The 22,498-nt window shown below is 35.4% G+C and overlaps 1 protein-coding gene across 1 annotated transcript in view; it reads left to right on the plus strand.

Annotated features, from left to right (window-relative positions):
• The first annotated feature begins 7,361 nt into the window (after window positions 1-7,361).
• Window positions 7,362-22,498, plus strand: part of LOC150106790 (adipose-secreted signaling protein) — a 114,300-nt gene continuing 99,163 nt past the window's right edge. The window contains exons 1-2 of the mRNA XM_090393317.1: window positions 7,362-8,381; window positions 8,777-8,849. Of these exons, the coding sequence (XP_090249443.1) occupies window positions 8,801-8,849 (49 nt within the window). The 5' untranslated portion in view covers window positions 7,362-8,381; window positions 8,777-8,800. The remainder of the gene's footprint in view (window positions 8,382-8,776; window positions 8,850-22,498) is intronic.

Below are 22,498 nucleotides of genomic sequence, written 5' to 3' on the forward strand. Positions count from 1 at the left end.
TCTCATTTTCCGATGCGATACAGCCTGCTTCGGGGATAGTGTGCGCTTATCTTTACATTGAATACGAGACCGATAATACTCGATTCTCAACTAAGGTATTCCGTTAAAATTTCTGGGTTTGTGAAGTGTTCCGTCGTAGGAAAAATTTGGGAAACGCTTGTATAAACAATGAGACTAGCCGGTAGCATAAAGATGCTGCGCCAATGAACTGCTTATGACATGCAGGTTTATTTACATGCGCGGAAGAAACTAGTTCCGAATTATTTATTTAATTATTAATTATCCTTTTGTGGAGCCCATTCTTAAGTACTGAAAGCAGTAATTCGATTCGCCCGTAATCCGGGGACCGCCTGTATATATTGTATATTGTTGGTCGATTGGTAGAGACTCTGCTACTAATGGCTCGTAAAAAGTTAAGCAAGTTTGAGCGCGGTTAGTAGTTAGTAGGAGTTCAATCGTTCGATGCTGTTGGCACACTCTCCCTCGATGAATTTTTGGACTCCCTGGAGGTGTCACATACTACTACTACTACTACTATTAATAATAATAATAATAATTAATGTATTATATTAATATATTATATTAGGCTTGCACTTAAATTTCACTTAAATCATGATATATATACAGACATCCTGTATATACGCGACTGTCCCGTATTTTACGCCGAATTTTGCTTTCCCGTATTTTACTTGTAGGGACAGCCTAATGTCCCGTATTTTAATGAAAAGATAAAATTATAAATATTATGTTAAGAAATTATAATTTTTAATATTCTTTTCGAATAATCCAACTTAAATTGATTTGTGATTGATTATGATTAAGTCTCCTTTCATTCGTACGGATGATAAGGGCAAGCTATGCTACCATACTAGGGAAGTGACTATGAGTAAGGTGGTTTCCCGTTGCCTTCCTTGCCATACTATATCCTATGGCTGTATCCTGTGTGTTCACGGGTCCGGTTTGCCTGTTTATGGGATGAAAAACATCAGGATAAACTGGGGGGAAAAACCCTACTGCCCAAGACCGACTAATTTGGTTATGGCTGAGGAAGATCCTTCAGGCATATTGTTGCAAAGCGCACAGCCACTAGGTATATTTTATTTTCACCACAGAATCTATGTACATTCGCAAGAACTATTTACAGATATATACAGGGCCGGTGGAAGCGGGCATGTAGAGCATGCGGGAGCCACCACGAAGGGGGCACTATGAACTTATTAACCTGCCGGGGCATGGTTAATAAGTTCATTTTTAGGAAACAAAATTTTTATCATAAAAACAAAAAATTCTTAGAATGATCAAAATTAAAATAAATAAGGCCGGATACACCGAATAAAAATTTTAAAAAATTGTATATTGCCGCCTCTTTGATCAGCCGACTGTTTACAATTTTGCAGCGAGAGCAGGCTAAAATTGCCTGCAGAATGTTGTGTCTACTGCAGTCTATCTAAAGTGAAACGCTGAACCGTTTTTATGCGCAGAAACGAATTTTCGTACAAAACATTTGTTGCTAGTTAACCACTCATATGGTACGCATCTTAATAGGCTACTGACAGCAGTGCAGCGCGGACTATTATTTCGTCTCTGTGTCGTGTTGTGTAATAATTTCTTGTGGGCATAAAATAGAAATGGAATCAAAATTTAAAAAAAAGTTATCCGGTGCACAAAATCGTAAGCGTCATGCTGCGATAGAAGCAGTTATTAAGAAACAAACTGGGGCTCTTAATAAATTTGTTAAAATATTAAAATATGCTGATGCAGTTTGTAACCAACTCGATACATCAGAAATCAGAGTTGAAGAACCGTGCATATCATCCAGTTTTCATGAAAGTACTATTGCAACTGATAACAAGACGCATGATTTAAGTGAAAAACAGTTAGGAGAAATTTAGTTGTAGCTGACCACGAAACTAACACATTGTTGGTCTCTGTAAATTTAGAAGATCCAGGTGAATGGGGATTAATGAAAAATTACGAGTTGTTTTAATTGAAATGGAGCCTGTTCAAAAGAAAAATATAATATATCCCAGAGATACATAGGTCGTAAATTTGGCGACACATATTATAATAGAAAATGGAAAACGGGGAGCTCGTGCTAAGAACATGGCTCATTTATTCCGAAACTTTAAATTCTGTTTTTTGCTTTTGTTGCAAACGTTTCGCACCTACTGAATCAAGTAGTCTTGTAGAAGGTTATAACGATTGGAGAAATTTAAGTAAAACTTTGCATAGACATGAGACTAGTTTATTTCACATGAAAAATTTCTAAAATGGAAGGAACTTGATAAAAATTTAATAATCAAAACTACTATTGATTGCCAGACTCAAAGCATGTATGAAATTGAAAAGAAACATTGGACGAGTGTTTTAGAACGCTTGATTGAAATTATAAAATTCCTTGGTAGCCAAACTTTAGCTTTTCGCAGATCATCTGATAAATTATATGAAAGGAATAACGGCAATTTTTTAAAATTAGTCGAACTGTCTGCGAAGTTTGATCCCGTTATGCAAAAATCATGTTGAAAGGGCCCTACATCTAAACAATAGAGAACACTATTTGAGTAAAGACAGACAAAAGGAAATATTGGAAACTTTAAGTAACGCAATCAGGGATATAATTTATTATCAATTCGAAAATCTAAATATTATTCCATAATTTTAGACTGCACGTGATGCAAGTAAAACAGAACAAATGACCATTATTATTCGCTTTGTTTCCTGTGACAATGGAATTGTCAAGATCAGGAAATACTTTTTAGGTTTTATAAATATATCAGATTCCACAGGACGTGGTTTATGTGTAACAATAATGGAACAACTGGAAAAATGTAACATCCCCATTGAAGACATGCAAGGTCAAGGGTATGACAATGCAGCAAATATGAACAGGAAAAAAATATGGGCTCCAAAATTTCCTTTTGAACAAAAATCCTTACAAAAATTTTTACGTGCCATTTGCTGTTCATACTCTAAATTTAATCATTAACGATGCAGCCAATGTGAATGCAGATACAATTATTCAAGAAATATACATTTTCTCTTCATTCTCTTACAAACATTGGGCAATCCTTTTAAAGTTTGTAAAAAATTTAACATTGAAACAGCCATCAAAAATGCGATGGGAAAGTAAAAGTAAAATAAAAAAAATATAAAAAAAAATCAGCTAACGCCTTTTTATTCCTGTATACGGGAGTAGGCGAGGCCATTAGCCCTATCTAACTTTTTGGAGACTGAGTGGGCAGTTCAATCTCCACTGGTACCCAATCAGAGATAGATGGCCCAAGCTATCACTAATTAAGCGGTACGCAGTGAAGAGAGACGGCTCAAATGTGACGCCATCTCGTGGTCCCTAACCCTAACACAATATATTTAATGTGTGAAATAATGTGGGTTCTACAGTCGATTTTCTTGAGTTTACAGGACGAAAAACCCGAGTTTCCGGGAGGAAAAACCCGCTTGCCCGTGCCAGAGGTCGACTAACTCGGGAACCGGTCGAAAAAAGGCTTAGAAAAATTTCCTCTAGTCGCCGACTAGACTCGAAACCAAGTCTTCCTTTTGCGGCCAAGCGCCGTGGTGTGCAAACGCCACATCCACTGAGCTACACAGCTCAAAAATCAGTTAGGAGAAATTTACGATGCACTTTTTGAAATTTTAAATAATGAAAATTTTAATAAACTCAGTATGAAGCACAAACATTATGTGCTAAAATAAAGGACTACAAATTTATTTGCTCTCGTATAACTTGGCATGATTTACTTAACGGAATAAACCTGTGAGTAAAATGCGTCAAGACAAAAATATGAACATTACACTTGCTTTACAATCTGTCGAAAACTTAAAAATATTTTTACAAGAGTATCGATCCGGTACAAATTTTAAAGAAGTTCTAAAAGAGGTGGATGGAGGATGGAGTGAAGAGGCGGATGGAGAACAAGAATTTAAAACTGGTACGGAAGTTCGACGATGAAAGAAGACATGACAATTTGACTACGAGCATCAGCGAGCGGTGAACGTTCCTTTTCCAAGTTGAAATTGATTAAAACCTACTTAAGAGCAAGTATGTCACATAAAAGGCTTGTTATTTTGGAGTTAATATGTATTGAAAATGCTATATGTGCGGAATTAGACATTAAGACCATTATTTCTAATTTTGTGAATATGAAATCAAAAACCCTGAAATTTTAATTAAAAAAATTTCAAGTATATTTATGTAATTTAATTATTTATGTTATTCTGTAAAGATGTTATTTTTTGAATACTTATAGTAAATGTTCTAATTATTTCTGAATTCTTTTCTTATTTTCCTATCTATCTTGAGTTACTTTTATTTTCCTAAAAGATAGCCCACTTATAAAAATTATTAAAAAATTTTTACAAGTTATCAAGAATTTACTAACTTGTAAAATGAAAGAATTTTTTAAACTTTAGTTCAAATAAATTTTAACTTTAATTAAAATTCATTTTAATTTTGTTAGCGATTTGGGTCGGTGAGAAGGCCCGAATATAATCCCTGTATCATTATATTCAACGATTAAAGTGAATTGGCTTTGTCAAAATTTGCATTAACTTTGAAGAATTTTTTGAATATTCGGGTTTTTAACCATTATCCTGCCTAGTCAATACCTCCGGTTCGTTACATTTAGCGAACTAACGTGTGGCTCTTCTGTCCAAATTTATTTAAGAAATTTCAAATAATTTAAATTTTTATTATCGTGAAAGAACCACACACGCCTGGCAATTAGATAGAAATTGCATGCGGCGCCAAAGACCCTAGCGCCGGTTCTGGATATATACAATATGTACATAGCATGCTTATTTAAGTTAACATTTTTATTGACATTTCATTTACAACTAGATAACATGCTCAATATCTGTTTCCACCTAAAGTCCTTTCCAACGTTTGAGCAGTTATTTTAGGCCATATATCATAAGTTACATATTGAACTGATACAATGTTATTACCTCATAGTAAGATATAAGTTGTTGGTTATTTATATACAATTACATGTACATATATTTTTGGCAGTATATCATGCGTTACATATTGGCTTAGTCTTATATTAGTAATTTATCTTAACGGATAAATTACTGTTTTTCATATATATATATATATATATATATATATTAGACTTGCAACACTTGCAGGCGCAAACTTGACTTGTTTGTCTGTTTGCTTACTTGGGAAATGGAGTAAAACCAGATTTAAAATAGCTTGGTATCTTTAACATATATGTAAATATATATATATATATAGATAGATAGATAGATATTAGGTTACATATTAAGTTATTACAATATTGTTAACATGTTCCTATTGATATGTTCCTATTGACATGTTCCTATTGATATATACAATGTCTGCTTCCCTATGTATAAATAAATAAATAAATATATAATATGAAATTTTTTGGCATTTCTTACGGCCGTGCTTATTGAAGAATCGGATAGTTGAAAGTTGGAGCAAGGCTAAAGAATGGAGAAGTTACTATTTACATATATACATTGTTTGCTTCCATATATACATTTTGGCAGTATTATTATTATGCGACACCTCAAGGGAGTCCAAAGACTCATCGAGGGAGGGCACCACCTACCCTACAACTCTCTGTCTCCACCACTCAATCCACTAACTACAACGAACCGCTTCTACCACCATATACACTAGCGCCATCTACCGCCCACCACTAGCATTTTCATGACAATTACACACATCCATTCCCAAGCGGGATTCGAACCCGCAGCATAGTGGCTGGAGAGCGGATACGCTAGCCACTCGGCGAACCAAGTATATCATATATGATACATGTAATGTTGGATCAATACAGTATTATCAACTTATCTTAAAAGGACAAATTCCCATTGATATATAATGTCTGCTTCCCTATAAATAAATAAATAAATATATATATATATATATATATATACTGTAATATGAAAATTTTCGGCATTTCTTACAGCCATGCTTATTCTAGAATCGGATAGTTGAAAGTTGGAGCAAGGCTAAAGAAATGCTATTCTAATTATTTTTTAATGCACCTTTCATATTGTTTAAAGATTTTGTATTCACAAATTCAGTTTTTTTCTTTCTGAACAGGGGCGACTCGTGCATAAGCACTACGGAACTGCAGCACCCCCAATTTTTCTCGATATATAAATATTATATTAATTTATTTATATTTGCTTGTAATATTTAATTTTATCATCAACAATCCTATACAATTCTCTTATTTTGTATAAAAAATAATAAAAATAAATCCATCTTGTAGCACTTAGGAGGGCGAAGGACGCTAGCAGCGCTGTGTTTACGTAGTGTCATATTGCTACGCGCGCAAGTATATGCACGTCATAGTGAGATGCGAGTTATTAGCGTAATGCAGCACTATCCGTCGCGCAGTTCCACTGTTGTTTATATGCAGTAGTAGAGTGTTCGTAGTGCTTATCGTGTTTACTCCGTCTCTCTTTAAATATTTGGACATTATAATTAGAGACATAATATTTGTTATAGTTTTTATTTTAAAACATTATTGGGGTTATGATAATGGATTTTATTTTTAAGTAATTTTGAATTATACTAAACTGTATAATTTTATCGATAATAATAATTAAACAATAAAAATTAAACAATAACGATCCAGAGGAAGACCAAAATATAGGTGGATTGATACGGTACAAAGTGCCTTAGACGATAGAAATATAAGATCTGATAATGTTGGAGTCTTGACAAGTAACAGACTGATTTGGAGGAAAACTGTAGATAGGAAATTAATAATGATATAATTTTTTTTCATGTAGTACTATCATATCCTGTACACCCCTTGAGGGTACATAGCAGGAATTTGATGATGATGAACAATATTTTTTCATGAAACAAAACAAGAAGAATATATTTTATTTTTAAGTAATTTTGAATTATACCAAGCTGTATAATTTTATCGATAATAAACAATATTGTTTAATGTTTAACTTTTACCATAATTTTGATATTTTATCCAAACAAGTATGCACTGTACTTACAGTGTGTATGAATATTTCGAAAGTTGCAGCACCCCCATGATTTCAAGTCACGAGCCGCCACTGTTTCCGAACATTTGTAAAGACATAAATATGTACTGCACTGTAGGCAGTTTTAAACTAAATTGGTAGTAAATAAAGTGCAAGGCAAATCACAACGGTACGCTCTACAATAGGCTTCTGCTATGTAGTCATCCGGGCACAGCGACTCACAGTGACGATTTTTTTAATTACAATTTTTTTTTTTTTTTTTAAATGGAAATATGTGTACATTATTTTGAGACATCAAACTCGGTGATTGGATGAGAAATAAATTATGTTGATTCAGTCATTAGAAATCGTCCCTACTAATTAAAATTTGCTTTACTCGGCTGTGTGCCTTGATTGCAGTCGGCTACCTCAGGTAGAAGCGTACGCATACATATCAAGATGCCTCTGTGGTCTGGCATTTCACACATTCATTGTGGACAATTTTTACCAGTCATAAAAGTTCAGGTTTATACTTATATCTCAGGAATGGATAGTCGTTTTTAGGATTTTAAGAAAAACTTAAACAGATATAATCATTTTGTGAATGCACAAAGTAAATTATTATTATTCAGGCCTCCATGGAGTCAAAAGACTCATCGTGGGAAACCTATGTGCTGACTTATTCCTTTATTACAACTTTGTGGTTTCGTTTCGCAGAATACATAGTTGTAAAACATACAATTTAGTAATGACAACGAATTTATTAAAGCGACATTCCTGCAGTGGTTTAGAAAATATGTCCCTATCAATCAATACAGATTATTGACTGCCCTCTGGTCGTCAATTGATATATAGCATGTAGATTTTTCATTCATTTATTCAAAGAGAGTGTTATACTTCTTAGAAGAGATGTAATGATGTAATAAATTTTTGTAATGATGCGATCTTTAGATGCTTTATTCATAGCAGTGTTGCGGTGTTTTTGTTTATAAACGTACAGCAAAGTGTGTAATCGCTTGTGAGTAACTAGTAGATTTTTAGTAAAAACATGATTTGTTTCTGGTTGCTGCTTATCAAACGATGTTATAGAGGGTAAGAATAACTCTTCGTTAACTGTTCACGTTGAAATTTTCTTTTGTTGTTCGATTGTGGTTGTTTGAAACGCGTTTAGCGTTCCAAGGTTATTGCAGGCAACCGAAGGCTGAATTATCTAATTGTATACCGGGCGTGCCTTTTGTATGTGTTTTAAACAGCTAGCAAGGAGGAAAAAGCATTTAACAGAATTTTAATGCGTGTAAAACCTGTCAGACATGCTGTTTAAACCACTCGAAGAAAAATCTGAGCTGGAAGAGAAGGCGGTCGTAATTATCTATTAGAGTTTTATATGTTCATTTTCGCAGGTTAGTCAAGCTATACGGTTCTTCTTTTAGATTGAATTAAGTTTATCAGGAAGATCAGATGTTACTTCCATATTAACCATGTTTGAATACTATGTTAATATGGAAACATTTTGTTGTTAATTACGTTCTATGTGTGTGTTTATATATATATATATATATAATGTAATTTGGAGTCCACAAAAGCGGCCTGATATGGTAAAATGAAACATTGATTGTACAGTTTTTTTTATGAAATGAGATGACATTATTCGTGTTAAATGATATTAATATGATGAACTGCAAATTAGAAGTGAGGTTGATTAAATAGCATGAATTTCTGAAGTTTATTTTGGGATAAAATAACTTTAACAGGTATGACAAAAATATTAATATTTAATATTTGGTTATATATGCAGATAGCAGTATATTCTACTTTCACTATGGAAGGAGAATGGAACAACTCTTCAGCAAATCATGACAAGCCATCTGGTAAGTTTAAATTATCATTGGATGCTAAAAATAGTGCTTGTGATGAGGCGGGATGGAATATATCTAATTTCTTCGAAGCCTTTAAAAACCCTTTGCTACTATATACAGGGTGTTCGGGATAAATTTGACAGTTTCGTAAGGAAAAAGAAAATCTTCTTTGTATCTATTAAATTTAATGAATTGACAAAAAAACATTACAGGCAGAGTTAATTACAATACTATCAACAAGATTTACTCAAAATAACCACCATTAGCATCGATCACAGCTTCAATTCTGCTTCGGAACCTCGAACAAGCTGATGCTACAGTCTCCCTGGGAAGGGCCGCAAAAACTGTTTTAATTTTATCCATTAACTGGGCTTTTGTATTACTGGAAGTGCGATTGGTGTCTTTTTCAACTGCGCCCCATACAAAATAATCCATGGGGTTAAGGTCTGGGGAGTTTGGAGGCCAAACATTTGGACTGGTGAAGTCGTAGAAATTTTCAGACAACCATTTTTGACTTTTCCCAGAGGTGTGGCAAGGGGCCGAATCCTGCTGCCATACATACGGCCTACCATTGGCTACCCTTGTTATCCAGGGCTTGACTACAGTTAGCAACTCCACGAACAAAGCCCGAATTCCAATACCAGGGTTCTTCAACACCTGTTCCTGCAGATTTGCGAGGAATTCTGCTGTACGAACGCAATCAGATCGTCTGCTAGGGATCTTTCTTCTTGCTACATCCTCGTAGTCACCATTGCAAGTCTCTAGTTCATGCCTGATTGTTTTTACTGTATTCAGGGAGCATTGGGCAGCAGTCGTAATATCCTTATTTTGATGGCGGGCACGAATCATCATGATACAAGTTATTCTCTTCCATGATTCAGGTGGGTTCCAGCTATCCATCCTTTCTGACATCTTGTATATGAATGAAGAAGGGTCCAAACTTTTAAATGAAGAGAAGTGTGTGTTAATACATGTAACTTACGGAAAAATATAATTAATTATAAATATGTCAAATTTATCCCGAACACCCTGTATCCGGGAAACTTTCTATATATGATTGAGAGTTAGGTTATATCCACTGAAAATGAACCATTCTTTTCTTGCACTTAAAGCACTATTTATAAGTATTTTGCTGTATTAAGTTATATTTAAACTTTAATATAAATATTTTTCTATTAAATATAAGGACTATTTTAATATTATTTTGAACAGTTATACATAATCGATACAGTGGAGATACATGATCAGGATTTGTAGGTCATCTAACCTTTAGCCTGCCCATAATACTAATATTAGTATATATTATGCCATTTGTTGACTACATGTACACAAATATTTACATAATTTGTCTTACTTAATGTTGCTTAACTATAATATCACATGTATACCAGAGTAAAAATTAAATTTATTATGCAGATATTTCACATGGCACATTGTAAGACATGAATGCAAACAATGAACAACAAGGAATTTGAATAAACACTGGAGCTCGTGCGTTAAATTGGAATCCTTGTAGATAAACTTATACATTGGTAATCCCTAACTGTCAGATTTTAGAGAAAGACAATGTATACTAGAATTAGTATTCTAGTATACTTTGTCTTTCTCTAAAATCTGACAATTATAAATTGGAATCCCTCTATGTGTACGGTAGTGTGTTCATGGGTTAAAACTATTAGGCTGAAAATAAATTAAAATAGATTAGTTAAAAATAAAATATAAGAGATTGCAAAGCTATTTAATACAGTTGAGATTAACAATTTTTCACACTTTTGGAATAGTAAAGCAATCATTATTATTATTACATGACACCTTCAAGGAATCCAAGGATTCATTGTGGGAGGGCACCATTCCTTTGGTACTTTGTATACACCAGGTAGCATCATCATATAACTTATCTTACTATGGACAAACAGGAAGATCTGTTAATAAATATATCTCTGAACATCAAGACCATATCAGGCTTATCAGACCTTACAAATCTGGCCTGGCACAATATGGAATTGAAAACACTTGTCAGGATCAGTATAAACATGAACCCAGAAGTGTGGGAAATTGTTATCCTCAACTGTATGAAATAAATTTTTAATCTCTTGTATTTTATTTTTTTACTAATATTTTAATTTATTTTCAGCCCAATAGTTTTAACTCATGAACATGCAACTGTATACATAGAGGAGATTCCAATTTAATACAGGCACTGTACTGTTTCTTTATTCAAATTCCTTATTGTTGCATGCTGATGATATCTTATGATACATAAGACAAAATACCTGCATAATAAGTTTTTTAAAATTCTACTGTTATACATGTGATTCTATACTTATAGATACTCCACAGGTCTCATTATACAAGGAAGCTTGATGCTCTTTCTATAAGGCTTAGAGAAACATCATCATGAAGCCCAGTTTTATATAAAATGGAGGTAATAAATGATTGTAATTGTTTTGGGGAAAATTAAATCTTTCATGCTGGATATTTTTGAAACACTGGTTCATGTTGATTCTTCTAGACCTTTTCCACTATATATAATGTTGATTATATACTCTCCTGATCTACTTACACAGACATGAAAACAGTTTTGTAGTGTTATGTTGTTGACTTAGCAATCTACGAAGGACTTCTAGCTCTCACAAACTAATATACCATGTGCCTCATTTTAGTTTATTAAGAAGTCTAAGACTTTTGCACATTTCCTTCACGTCAACCAGGTCAGTGAAATGAGAATAGATGCGTATAAGTTGCAGTAATAATTCGTTTTGGATTGCTGCATTAATTGCTGTTACACATGTAAATGACTACTTATGTATAAAGCAAATCACAGCTTGTGAAAAAATTGTATGTTAGTAACAGGCAAGGAGATGATTGCAGACAATTACAAAAACTCATTTTATAATAGCATTCTTGTATACTTATATAGTTCATGATCCCAGCTGTCAAACATAGAGCTATTTTTTTTGACATGTATTATAAGTGTCTTGCAAATTTTGTTAATAAAATGGTCCACTTGAGAGTGGGGGGGGGGAAGGAGAATTACTAAGTGGAATTGTAACTGTAATCTTAAATACTACATTTTCAGTAAGTTCCATCTATCCAGGAAGGAATTTTTTCAAAACATTTTTTTTTAATAAAAATGGAATTTTTATAGGGGAGAATCTTTCATCAGCCCTGTTTGAATCTAGGACTGATTTAATGAACTTTATAGACTTAGCATGCTTCCACATGGTGTTGGATTGCATCTATGTCTACAACATACCAGACATTTGCCAGAACAGTCTTTTAACTTACTCAGATTTGATGGAAGTGGACTTTGTTCCCTGATCTGTTTTTCTAACATGGCATCATTCTTAGTGGGATTCAGATCCAGGCTGTGTGTTGGCCAGGGAAGATGGTGGAAGTTACCGTCATGTTTGCTGAACCACTGTTGAACAATTCTTGCACAATGTACAGTAGCATTGGTCTACATGAAACAACTCTCACTTGCTGAATAAAAAAAGCCAGACCCCAAAAATATGCCAAGGTTGAAGTAATGCAGAGCTTTTTTTGGGTCTGGCTCCCACTGACGAGACCTCAATAAAGTTCAAAACAGGTCTGGGTAGTGTCCTTTATCTTTAATGCATAGCATCATACATCTCTGTAAGGGGATGTGCTTTGCATTAGGGGGAAATACTAAGGAAAGTGATCAGAGCTTACTCCACCTTTACCACGAGTTGCCTCAGACTTGAACTTTGTTCAGGCGCAAACTTGACTTACTTGTCTGTTTGCTTACTTGGGAAAGAGGATTAAAACCTAGCTTATAAAATTGCTTGGTATCTTTAACATAGTATACCCAAGTTAAAAAAAAACTTTCTACATCTTAAAGGTGTACCATGACTCGTTGGACCAATACTTTCTTCCAGCGTTTAGTCACGGTGTTCTAGACAATACTCTAGATGAACTATCCAGTTCTCACTCAGTTTCTGTATAAGCATGTGACTGTCAGTACCAATCTTGTTCAATTCTCTGTGCATAGTTTGGTGAAATATGGGGTCACAAACAGCCTTCATTAAATGCTTGGGTCAATAGAGGAAGTTCTGTTTGTTCATGCAACCTTCTCAGGTGCAATTATCTCGTTCCTGACAGACTATCTCAGAACCACAGTTACATCTTTTAGGCAAGCAATATATCCAAGAGGTGCAATTTGTTGGTTATTTTTCCACTTATTAAACACCCAGGATATCTCACCATTTGAAAAACCAGTCAGCTCTGCTGTTTTCAACATCATGGCTCCAGCCAGATGGGCACCCACAATAATTCCTTTATCAAACTGTGAAAGATCCTTTGTTTTTCCCATTGTTATCAACATTATTGACTATTACTGACCAGCAGCATTCTTAAATAGTTGCCTAGAACATGTGGTGATGCATGTGACCAAATATTTTGCATATTTTGCCAGCCAGAATGCCAGATAACCCAAACTACTACACAAACACCCTAGATCTCTTCCTCACCAATGATCCTTCCAAATACACAATGAATGTAGTGCCCCCCCCCAGGTTATTCTGACCACAATCTAGTGCTCATCTCATCCCCTATGCAACAACACTTACACAGCCCAGCCATTCCCATACAAGAGTAGTGTGGCATTATAACAGTGCCAAGTGAGAACAGCCTCCATGACTTCTGTGCCTCATTTGCATGGTTGGACTATTGTTTCCACCCTTCCAACCCAAATATATGCACCGAATGTATCACAAAGTAATCCTTACTAGCATGAAAACATGCATTCCCCACACTATTCTGAATTGCTGTCCCTATAACTAAACCCTGGTTCTCCAAAAGATGTGCTAAAGTTGTACAAATAAAAATCAAGCATACCACAAATGACTCACATCAAGAACTTCATCCTCCTTTAATGCTTATACTCCAGCCCAAAATAGCTGCAAGAAAACTATCAATGCTTCCAAAACAGAATTTGAAAGAGCAAAAAAGCAGGAAACTTGCAAATGGCAGCCAAGCCTTTTGGTCTCTTGCCAAAGCAGTTGGTCGTGACTTTTGCCTAACACTATTACTACCCAGATGGCTCTATTGCATCATCACGCACAGAAAAAGCCAATCTCCTGACTTCATAGTTTGTCTCCAATGTATGCATAACTAACAATGGTAAATCCCCCCCCCCCCCCCAACCATTTCAGATGCCCAATATACAATGTCCCTATGTTATTTTGCCGGAAAGAGATCAGAAAAATATTGTCCAGATTAGACACCAAAGTCTCCTGGCCCTGATGGCATTCCTCCAATTGTGTCCTGAAGATTTGTGCCAGAACTGACTTCTATCCTGTATCACCTGTATATACTCTCTTACTCCACTAGTATTTATCCTCACAACCTGGAAATTGGCCGATATTCAACCCCCCCCCCAAAGGGTGACAAATCACTGCCGTCAAAATACCACCCTATCTCACTCATCTCAGTCCTCTTCTAAAGTAATAGAGAACCATCAATTCCCAGGTGCAACTCTATCTCAAAGCCACCCAGCTAATAAACGACCACCAGTATGGATTCTGTTGCTGCTGATCAACAGGAAATCTACTCATATATATCACCATCTCTGGACAAATGCCACGAAGAGGTTTGGTGAATCTCAAGTGGTTGCACTTGATATTTCCCAAGCTTTTGACTTGGTCTGACACAAAGGCTTATTAAGCAAACTCCCATCATTTGGTCTATCTCAGGACTTCTGCAGTTGGATCGTCAGCTTTCTGTCTGGAGGCACAACATGTATGACAGTGGATGGTTTATCCTCTCCTTATTCAACTAATGCCAGGGTTCTACAAGGTTCTGTTCTCTCACCAACCCTCTTCCTTCTATATATCAATGACCTACTTCAGTTGACCTCCAACCTAATGCATAGTTTTGCAGATGATAGCACATTGCACTCCTCCATTTCATTTTGTAAATCTTACTCTAAACAACTAATATCAACCACCACTGCCCTCAATTCTGATCTCCAATGTGGTTCAGATAACCTTGTTAATTTCGATGCAAGTAAAACCCAGTTCTGTCTTATTTCTTTTAAAAAAAACAAGAAAAAAAAACATTTTCTCCCAGTATTATATTTGACAACACTCAAATTTTCAGACAAGATGAAATTTCTCTTTTTGAAATCACCATGACATCTCAGACCTCTCCTAGCATAAACACATCACAACCATTGTATCCTCAGCTTCTTAAAAACTAGGATTTCTCTTTCCCTCAAGATGTTACTTCACCTCTGAATAGCTGTTAACCTTATGCAAATCACAAGTCCACCCAGCTATTGAATACTGCCCTCGCATTTGGAGTGGAACCCTAAGAGCTCCCTCAAAATGCTAGACTCAGCACAGAGGAGAGCAATTAGATTGATTAATAACCCATCTCTTATCAACTCACTTTTCTCACTTTTGCACAGACATTTGGTTTCTGCATTATGTATATTATATACATATTTACAAGAAGACTTGAATAAATTGAGTGATTGAGCACAGAAATGGGGATGCGAGTTCAATGTTACAAAATGTATGGTTTTAAAATTTGGCAAACAAACAAAAAAAAAAAAGTAGGTCATTGATATATAGAAGGAAGAGGGCTGGCAAGAGAACAGAACCTTGTGGAACCCTGGCATTAGTTGAATGGGGAGAGGATAAACCATCCAGATGGGATGCAGAATTTATGCTTGGTGAGGATATATTGTTGGAGGTGGAGGAAATAAGAGATCTGGGGGTGATAGTGGATAAGGATCTGAAATTTAGGGGAACACAAAGGCTTCTGGGAATGATGCAGAGGACAATAATGTGTAGAAGTAAGGAGATTCTTGTTCCGTTGTATAAGGCTTTGATTAGGCAACACATGGACTATTGTGCACAGATTTGGTCACCTGGTTTTCAGAAGGATGAGGAGAGATGTTGGAAAGGGTTCAAAGGCAACTGACTAAGGTAGTTTCTGACCTCTGGAATGTCTAGTATGAGGAAAGATTGAGAAGATGTAATTTGTAGAGTCTGGTGGACAGAAGGAAGAGGAGTGACATGATAGAGACCTATAAGTTGGTAAGGGGTTGTTATAGGACCAATGCTGGAGAAGTTCTACAGAAAATAGTGGGAGATCGGGGAAGAACCAGAGGTCATCCCTGGAAACTGTATAAAGAGGGTGTGAGTAGGGAAGTGAGAGGCAGGTTTTTTTCGTGCAGAGTTGTAAATGATTGGGATGCCTTGCCTGAGAGTGTGGTGTCTGCAAGGAGTTTGAGTGTGTTTAATAATAATAAATGGGGTAATAATAATAATTTCCATGGCAAATGTTCATTTGAAATAGCATCAGTAATTTCCACAGTACTAAGTCTGCTGGAACATGTGCAACTGCTGCCCAACATCCCTTTATAGTACACCTCGAAACCCACAGAACAAGTTCCTTTTCCTCCTCCTTCATTCCTGTTACTGCTGTATTGTGGAACAGTCTTCCCCATGATGCGTTTCCCACGGAATACAGCATACACGATTTTAAATCAAATGTAAACAAGTTTCTTCTTTCCCAACCCCACTACTTATATATGTTACTAACATACTATAGGTTGATTAACCAACCTCTCGTGTATGGGCTCAACATAAAAATAAAAATCATTAAAATACATATATAGGCTGTGCAAGTGACAGTTATATACCTCTGCATAAAGATTTCTAATTGCATGGCTGGTATGTGTACATTAAGTGTTTAGAAAAATTATATAACCTTGTTTCAAATTTAGTACTAATGACATATGAAGTCTGATGAAATGGACTATTTTATTGTATCACATTGGATGATTCCCTGTGCTATAAACATAGCTACACTGTTTGGATCAAAGAACACATGTCATATAAAACATTATTATTATTCCAAGACCAATATCAAGTCAAGGACTCATTGTGGGAGGTCACTGTCATTTATTATAGATGCAAAAAAATCACATTCTTGTTTATTTATCCAAATATAAGCAAACAAAGTTTGCATGTCAAGTATTTTTACGACTAGGATACTTTCATATAGAGGCTATTAGCTTCATAATTGACTTAGTATCCCATAATGCAAGGCATACATCCTTTTGGGTGTATAATGCTATGCATTATGGAAAGAGGGGGGCACTACCCAGACTTGTTTCGACATTTATTGAGGTCTCACCAGTGGGAGGTAGACCCAGGAGGGTAGTAGCCTTTCCCATAATGCATAACATTGTATGCACTGAAGGGATGTGCTTTGCATTATGTTAATGTAAAGGCAATTAATGAGAAGTTATTATCCTCTATATACAAGTAGCCCAATTGTGAAGATACTTCATGTGCAAACTTTGTTTGCTTACACTTGAATAAAAAAAGATTTAACACTAATATAATCTTTAGTTTAATTTATAACTAAGTGAAAAACTTTGTGTGTCCTACATGCAGCTCATCATACCATGCCTTATATACTTTCAAATTCTCTACAGACACTATGCTCTTAGGCATTTCATTCCAATCCTTCACTACTGTTCATGCAAAAATCCTGCTTCTCACTCCTTCGCTCACAACCTCCTTATGCAGCCTCTGGAGAAGATCTCTTGTTCTATCCCTCCCCCCTTTATTTCCTACCATTTTATGAAAAATCTCTTCAACATTAATCCTATAACAGCTCTTTAACAACTTATGTTTTATCATCATTCTTCTTATCCACTAGACTGTAAATTGCATCTTCTCAACTTTTCTTCATACTAAACATTCCAGAGACCAGAAACTATCTTAATGACGTCTGGACTCTCCAATATCTTTCATCTTTTTGAAAAACAGGTGATTAAATCTGTGCACGGTGCTCCATATGCGGTCTAATCAACGCCTTTTATAATTCAACCAGAATCTCCTTCTACAAGTCAGTATTCTCCACATCATTGCCAGAATTTATTCTGTTGTCCTCAAAATTTTGGCAGTGTGTCTTCTAATAAAATTCTTATCCATCATCACCCCATCATCTCTTTATTTCCTCTACCCACCAACAATATATCCTGCGAAGTGTAAACTCTACATCCCATCTTTGTTTTAAAACCCTGCATTTTGCAAAATTACACTGACTTCTCCACTTCCATGCCTATTTACCATGTATTCAAGTCATGTTGTATAGCCAAATATCTGCTTTAGTCATGTTCTTTCCAACTTTGCATCAACTACTAACAACTGAATATTCTCTTTCATATCTTCTTCCTCAATGTTAATGATATTGGCCCTAATAACCAAGGTCTGTTTTACGGCCAGCAATGGCCCTGAAACAGATCTCCAAAGCATACACTAGTGTGCTTCAGAGAGAGTTGTCCCTCAGAAACTTGAAGTTCCTTTTCTTTACTTCCATTTGCTCTCTCATCATCCTGGTCTATATTGCCATAATTAAAATCATCTGTAATGATTACCCTTTTTCTATTTACTTGGCTAATTTGCTTATACATTTCATGGTTGCTACCCTCCACATTACCAAGTCTGTAGCAACATCTGATGAAATATTTCATTCTGTTCGCATCTATCTCAGACTGTGTTTCCTCAAATCCACTGCTGTTACTATTTCTCCCTTGCATCTCTACCTTGCATGGGTGTAATTTCTTTTCTATCATCAACACTTCACCACCCTTCTTAACTTTTCTATCCACGAAAAACATCATATCCTTCTATCTTTATTCATATCAGGATGTCATTCTCATGTTTCAGTTATTCCAACAAGTTTTGGATGAATTAACCAAATCAATGCAACCATTTCAATTCCCTTGTTTCTGACATTCTAATGTTTGCTAGAATATGATAGCTCATTTGTTTTGCTGATATCACTTATTAGATGTCACGTTTCCATGACTTCCTTGAGCCATTCCTTTTTCTCCTTATCCATCCCAGAACCTTCTTTAAACCCACTTAAGCATTGGCCTTTCTCATGCTGTGTTATAGCATGAGACATCTTTCTGCCCTGAGACCCCTTCCATTTCCCTGTCTGTCTTGCTTGTTTTCTCTCATTCTCTGCATTCCTGCTTCCCACTTCTTCATTCATAAGCACAGATTCATTTTCTGCACTCATTTCTCTCCCTTCCAGCAGCAGTCTCTCCAAATGACTCTTATCAAAACCATTCAAATGCAGCTCATCACTCTTATACAGTTTAATTTGTCCTTTAAACTCATTCCAAATATTCATAAACTGCACTCCTTTCTCTTCACACATTTCTGCTGAAGTATCATTCATAATCCTTGCTCTCTACCTCATACCTGGGCAATCTACTTGACTACTTTTCCTATCGTACTGTTTTTTTAATCCTTCTCCTCAATCTCTTGATATCCATTCCTTGTTCAGCCAAGTCATTTGTTCTGACTACCACTACCAACTCTGGCTTGTTTACTCCTCACATCTGATCCTCAATCACGCTAGTCATTTCACCTCCCAGAAAACAAGCCTTGTGCATCTTCTTGTTCACCGCACCTCTCATAATCAAATCCCAATACAGTGTCACGCTTGAATCTTTCATATAAACATCATTCATTTCTGTCTTTTTCACTCTTCCATACATATCGACATTTCACTTTGCATCCACTTCATCTCTTGCCAACTCAGCTTTTAAATCTTGCATCATTTTTCCAATCATTCATTCTCGCTATCTTAATTGCACTCTATTTTTCACTATCATTATTGCACAGTTTATTATTAATCACACCCTTTTCTTTGCCATCAGTTTCACATACTTTCTTAACATTCACACAATCTTTCTCAACAACAGTTTCAGTTATGATGTCATGTTCCCTCTTGTGGTTCATCAACATATTACACTTCCTGTATACCCATACTCACTTCTTTCTCTTATTCAGCATCTCCATATAAACATCCATATCTTCCCATAAGTCACAAAGGACTTTAAACATTTAATAGCTTTTTATTTATTAATTATTTTATTCTTTTTTTTTTTTTTTTTTTTTTTTTTTTTTTTTTTTTTGTTATAATGAAATACAGAACCTGGTGATTTTTTTTTATTAGTTATGAAAAACCACATCACCTGACTTCTCCTTTAGCTGTTGGTTTCTGGGACTGTTTACATACACCTTTTTCTTCAGATAACGCCATAGGAAGACGTCGGGAGCTGTCAGATATGAAGAATATGATGGCTAGTTAATTGCAGATCTTTGCAAAATTATTTGCTTGCCAAAAATGTGCCTTAGGAGTTTCCATTGTGGCTCTAACAGTATGGGCAGTGAAAAATCTCCAAAATAAAATAGTCTCCAGGTTCTGTATTTCATTATAACAGAAAAATAATAAAAATAATTAATAAATAAACTTCTAACAGAACTTGAAAATGAATATGAGAAGTTGGAGGAACACTGTTGTGAAGCCCTAATAACAAAAGAGGAGTTTTCAGAAGAGATATTAAATGAAAAGAAATATACAAGGTCTCCTATATCTACAATGTTGAGCATTAACAAGACCAATATAATTATTAATGCAGAGTATCCTTTAATTCATGCATATTTCATCTCCATAGTAAAAATGTACTTATTTAGAATTTACTAAATGAATGCATCTTCCGTTACCCATAAATACAGAATTTGTGTAGTCTGAAAAAGGTTTATTATTATTTTTATCATCAGACTTACATGGAGTCTCATTGACTCAATGTGGAAGGTACAACTCATGATCAAACATAGTTAATTGTGGCCTTAAATCTATTCATGGTTTTCACACTCTCAGGCAATTCATTCTAATTACCTGCCACTCTCCTTAAAAAAAACTGCTCCTCACTCCATTGCTCAAACCCTCCTTATACATCTTCCAGGGATGGTCTTTCTCTTGTTCTCTCACTGTCCCCTACCATCCATTTAGGCTCAATGGCCAAATAACTTGGCTTCTTAGAAAATTGACACTGATTATGATATGACAGTTAATCCTATCTGTATTGTGCTATGGCTAAATTGCATATATTCTTCTAGTTGATTTGCCTGTTTTGTGAGATGAAAGACCCCGATACTTCTATATAAGACTAGCTAAGTCACCTTCAGTTGAAAAGTCCTGATGACAGTTCTTTGCATTCTAGACAAGATTCAAACCCAGGTTCTTCCAACCAAAGGACGTTCTATACCAGATGAGCTACAGAGGACCTCATATATATTACCATGCTTTTAAAAATATGAAGAGATATTTGAAAGTTCCAGAGATGATTGACTATGGTAGTTTCTGGTCTCTAGAATGCTGATAATGAAGAAAGATTGAGGAAATAATTTCCTAAAGGGTTATTCCTTCTTATCACTTATGTTATGTCCTTTAGAAAGTTTTCCTCAACAGAATTTCTCAAAATGTCGCAGTACAACACGTATTAATATTTTCTTTTTTCTTCAGAAAATGACTTAACTTTTTTCCAGCACTGCCCACTTATACTATTCTGCCAATCCCAGTATTCACTTTTTCATAAAAGTTCCTATGCAAAGATACTGTTACACATTCTAATCTCTAAAATTTCCAGACTTTCTAAAGAAATCCACCTATCTTCATTATTTTCTTGCTTACTGGGTTTCTGAGGTGACAGCTGTCAGTCTCCCATAGATCTCTTCAGATCTATGGGCCATCAGAGGAGTATTTAATGAAAGTATAACAAAATCTTGTTTCCCTGGTGCAAAATTGATGATATTAGTGATGCTATCCAGATGCAGAAAGGCAAGGTAAAAGAACTAAATGTCTTGGTTGGCACTAATGATCTGAGTGGGGGGGGGATGTATTCTATGAGGGAGGATATGAAAGTAATTGTTGGACAAAGCGAAAATGAAAAGCGAGAAGGTGAAAATTGTAAGTCTCCTGCCACAATATGATAGAGACAAACTGAGGAGGAAGGCATTGATAGCAAATGAATCAATACACAAGTTGTGCAGAGGGAATGATATAGTATTTGTGGACCTATGGTCTGAGTTTGATGGAAAGAAGGATTTGTATAATGCTGATGGACTGCACTAAAATGGTTTTGGTGTTAGGTGTCTAGAGAAAACTTTATTCACTGAGCATGCTGAAGCACAGAGTCAGGAAAACTTAATTAGGGTGGATGTAGATGAGTGTGCATGAAGGCATCCATGAGACAAGGTGAATGTGAGAATGACCATCAAATGCAGAATGTAGTCTCTCGAGCAAAAATATTGAATAGGTTAGTCAATCCAGGAAGTAAAAATGGTTGAGGGCCTAAAGGGATGCTAGTTTTTATATACTGTTATCAGCTGTATCAAGAACAAGATTGAAGAGTTTTTAGCATTGGTTAGTGCAAATTTGCCAAAAGTTACATGCATTAGTGAGACTTAGCTAACAGCAGATGATGTAGTTACAGGGATAGAATGTGATGGGTTTAGTATTTTCAGAGAGGATAGAGACGATAAGATAGGGGAGTGATACTGCTACTGATGATAGCAGATGAATTGCAGCTGAAAAGAATAGGAGACATTTGGGGGGCGGGGGAGCTGTTCATATGAAGCAGTCTGGTGTGAGATCGGAGCCAATAAGACAAAATATACAGTTGGGATAGGCCATGGATGATCTGGAAGCCATGCATCAGCAGATTAGTACACTGAGTGCAAGTAATTATTTTGAGGGATTTTGATTATGAAGATATACAGTATATATTAGAAGGAAGAAAGAAAGATCTCATAGTA

Source organism: Typopeltis vanoorti, chromosome 5 (genome assembly GCF_054136105.1).
Source record: "Typopeltis vanoorti isolate ZY-2024b chromosome 5, IOZ_Tvanoo_1.0, whole genome shotgun sequence".
In the NCBI taxonomy this organism is placed as follows: domain Eukaryota; kingdom Metazoa; phylum Arthropoda; class Arachnida; order Uropygi; family Thelyphonidae; genus Typopeltis; species Typopeltis vanoorti.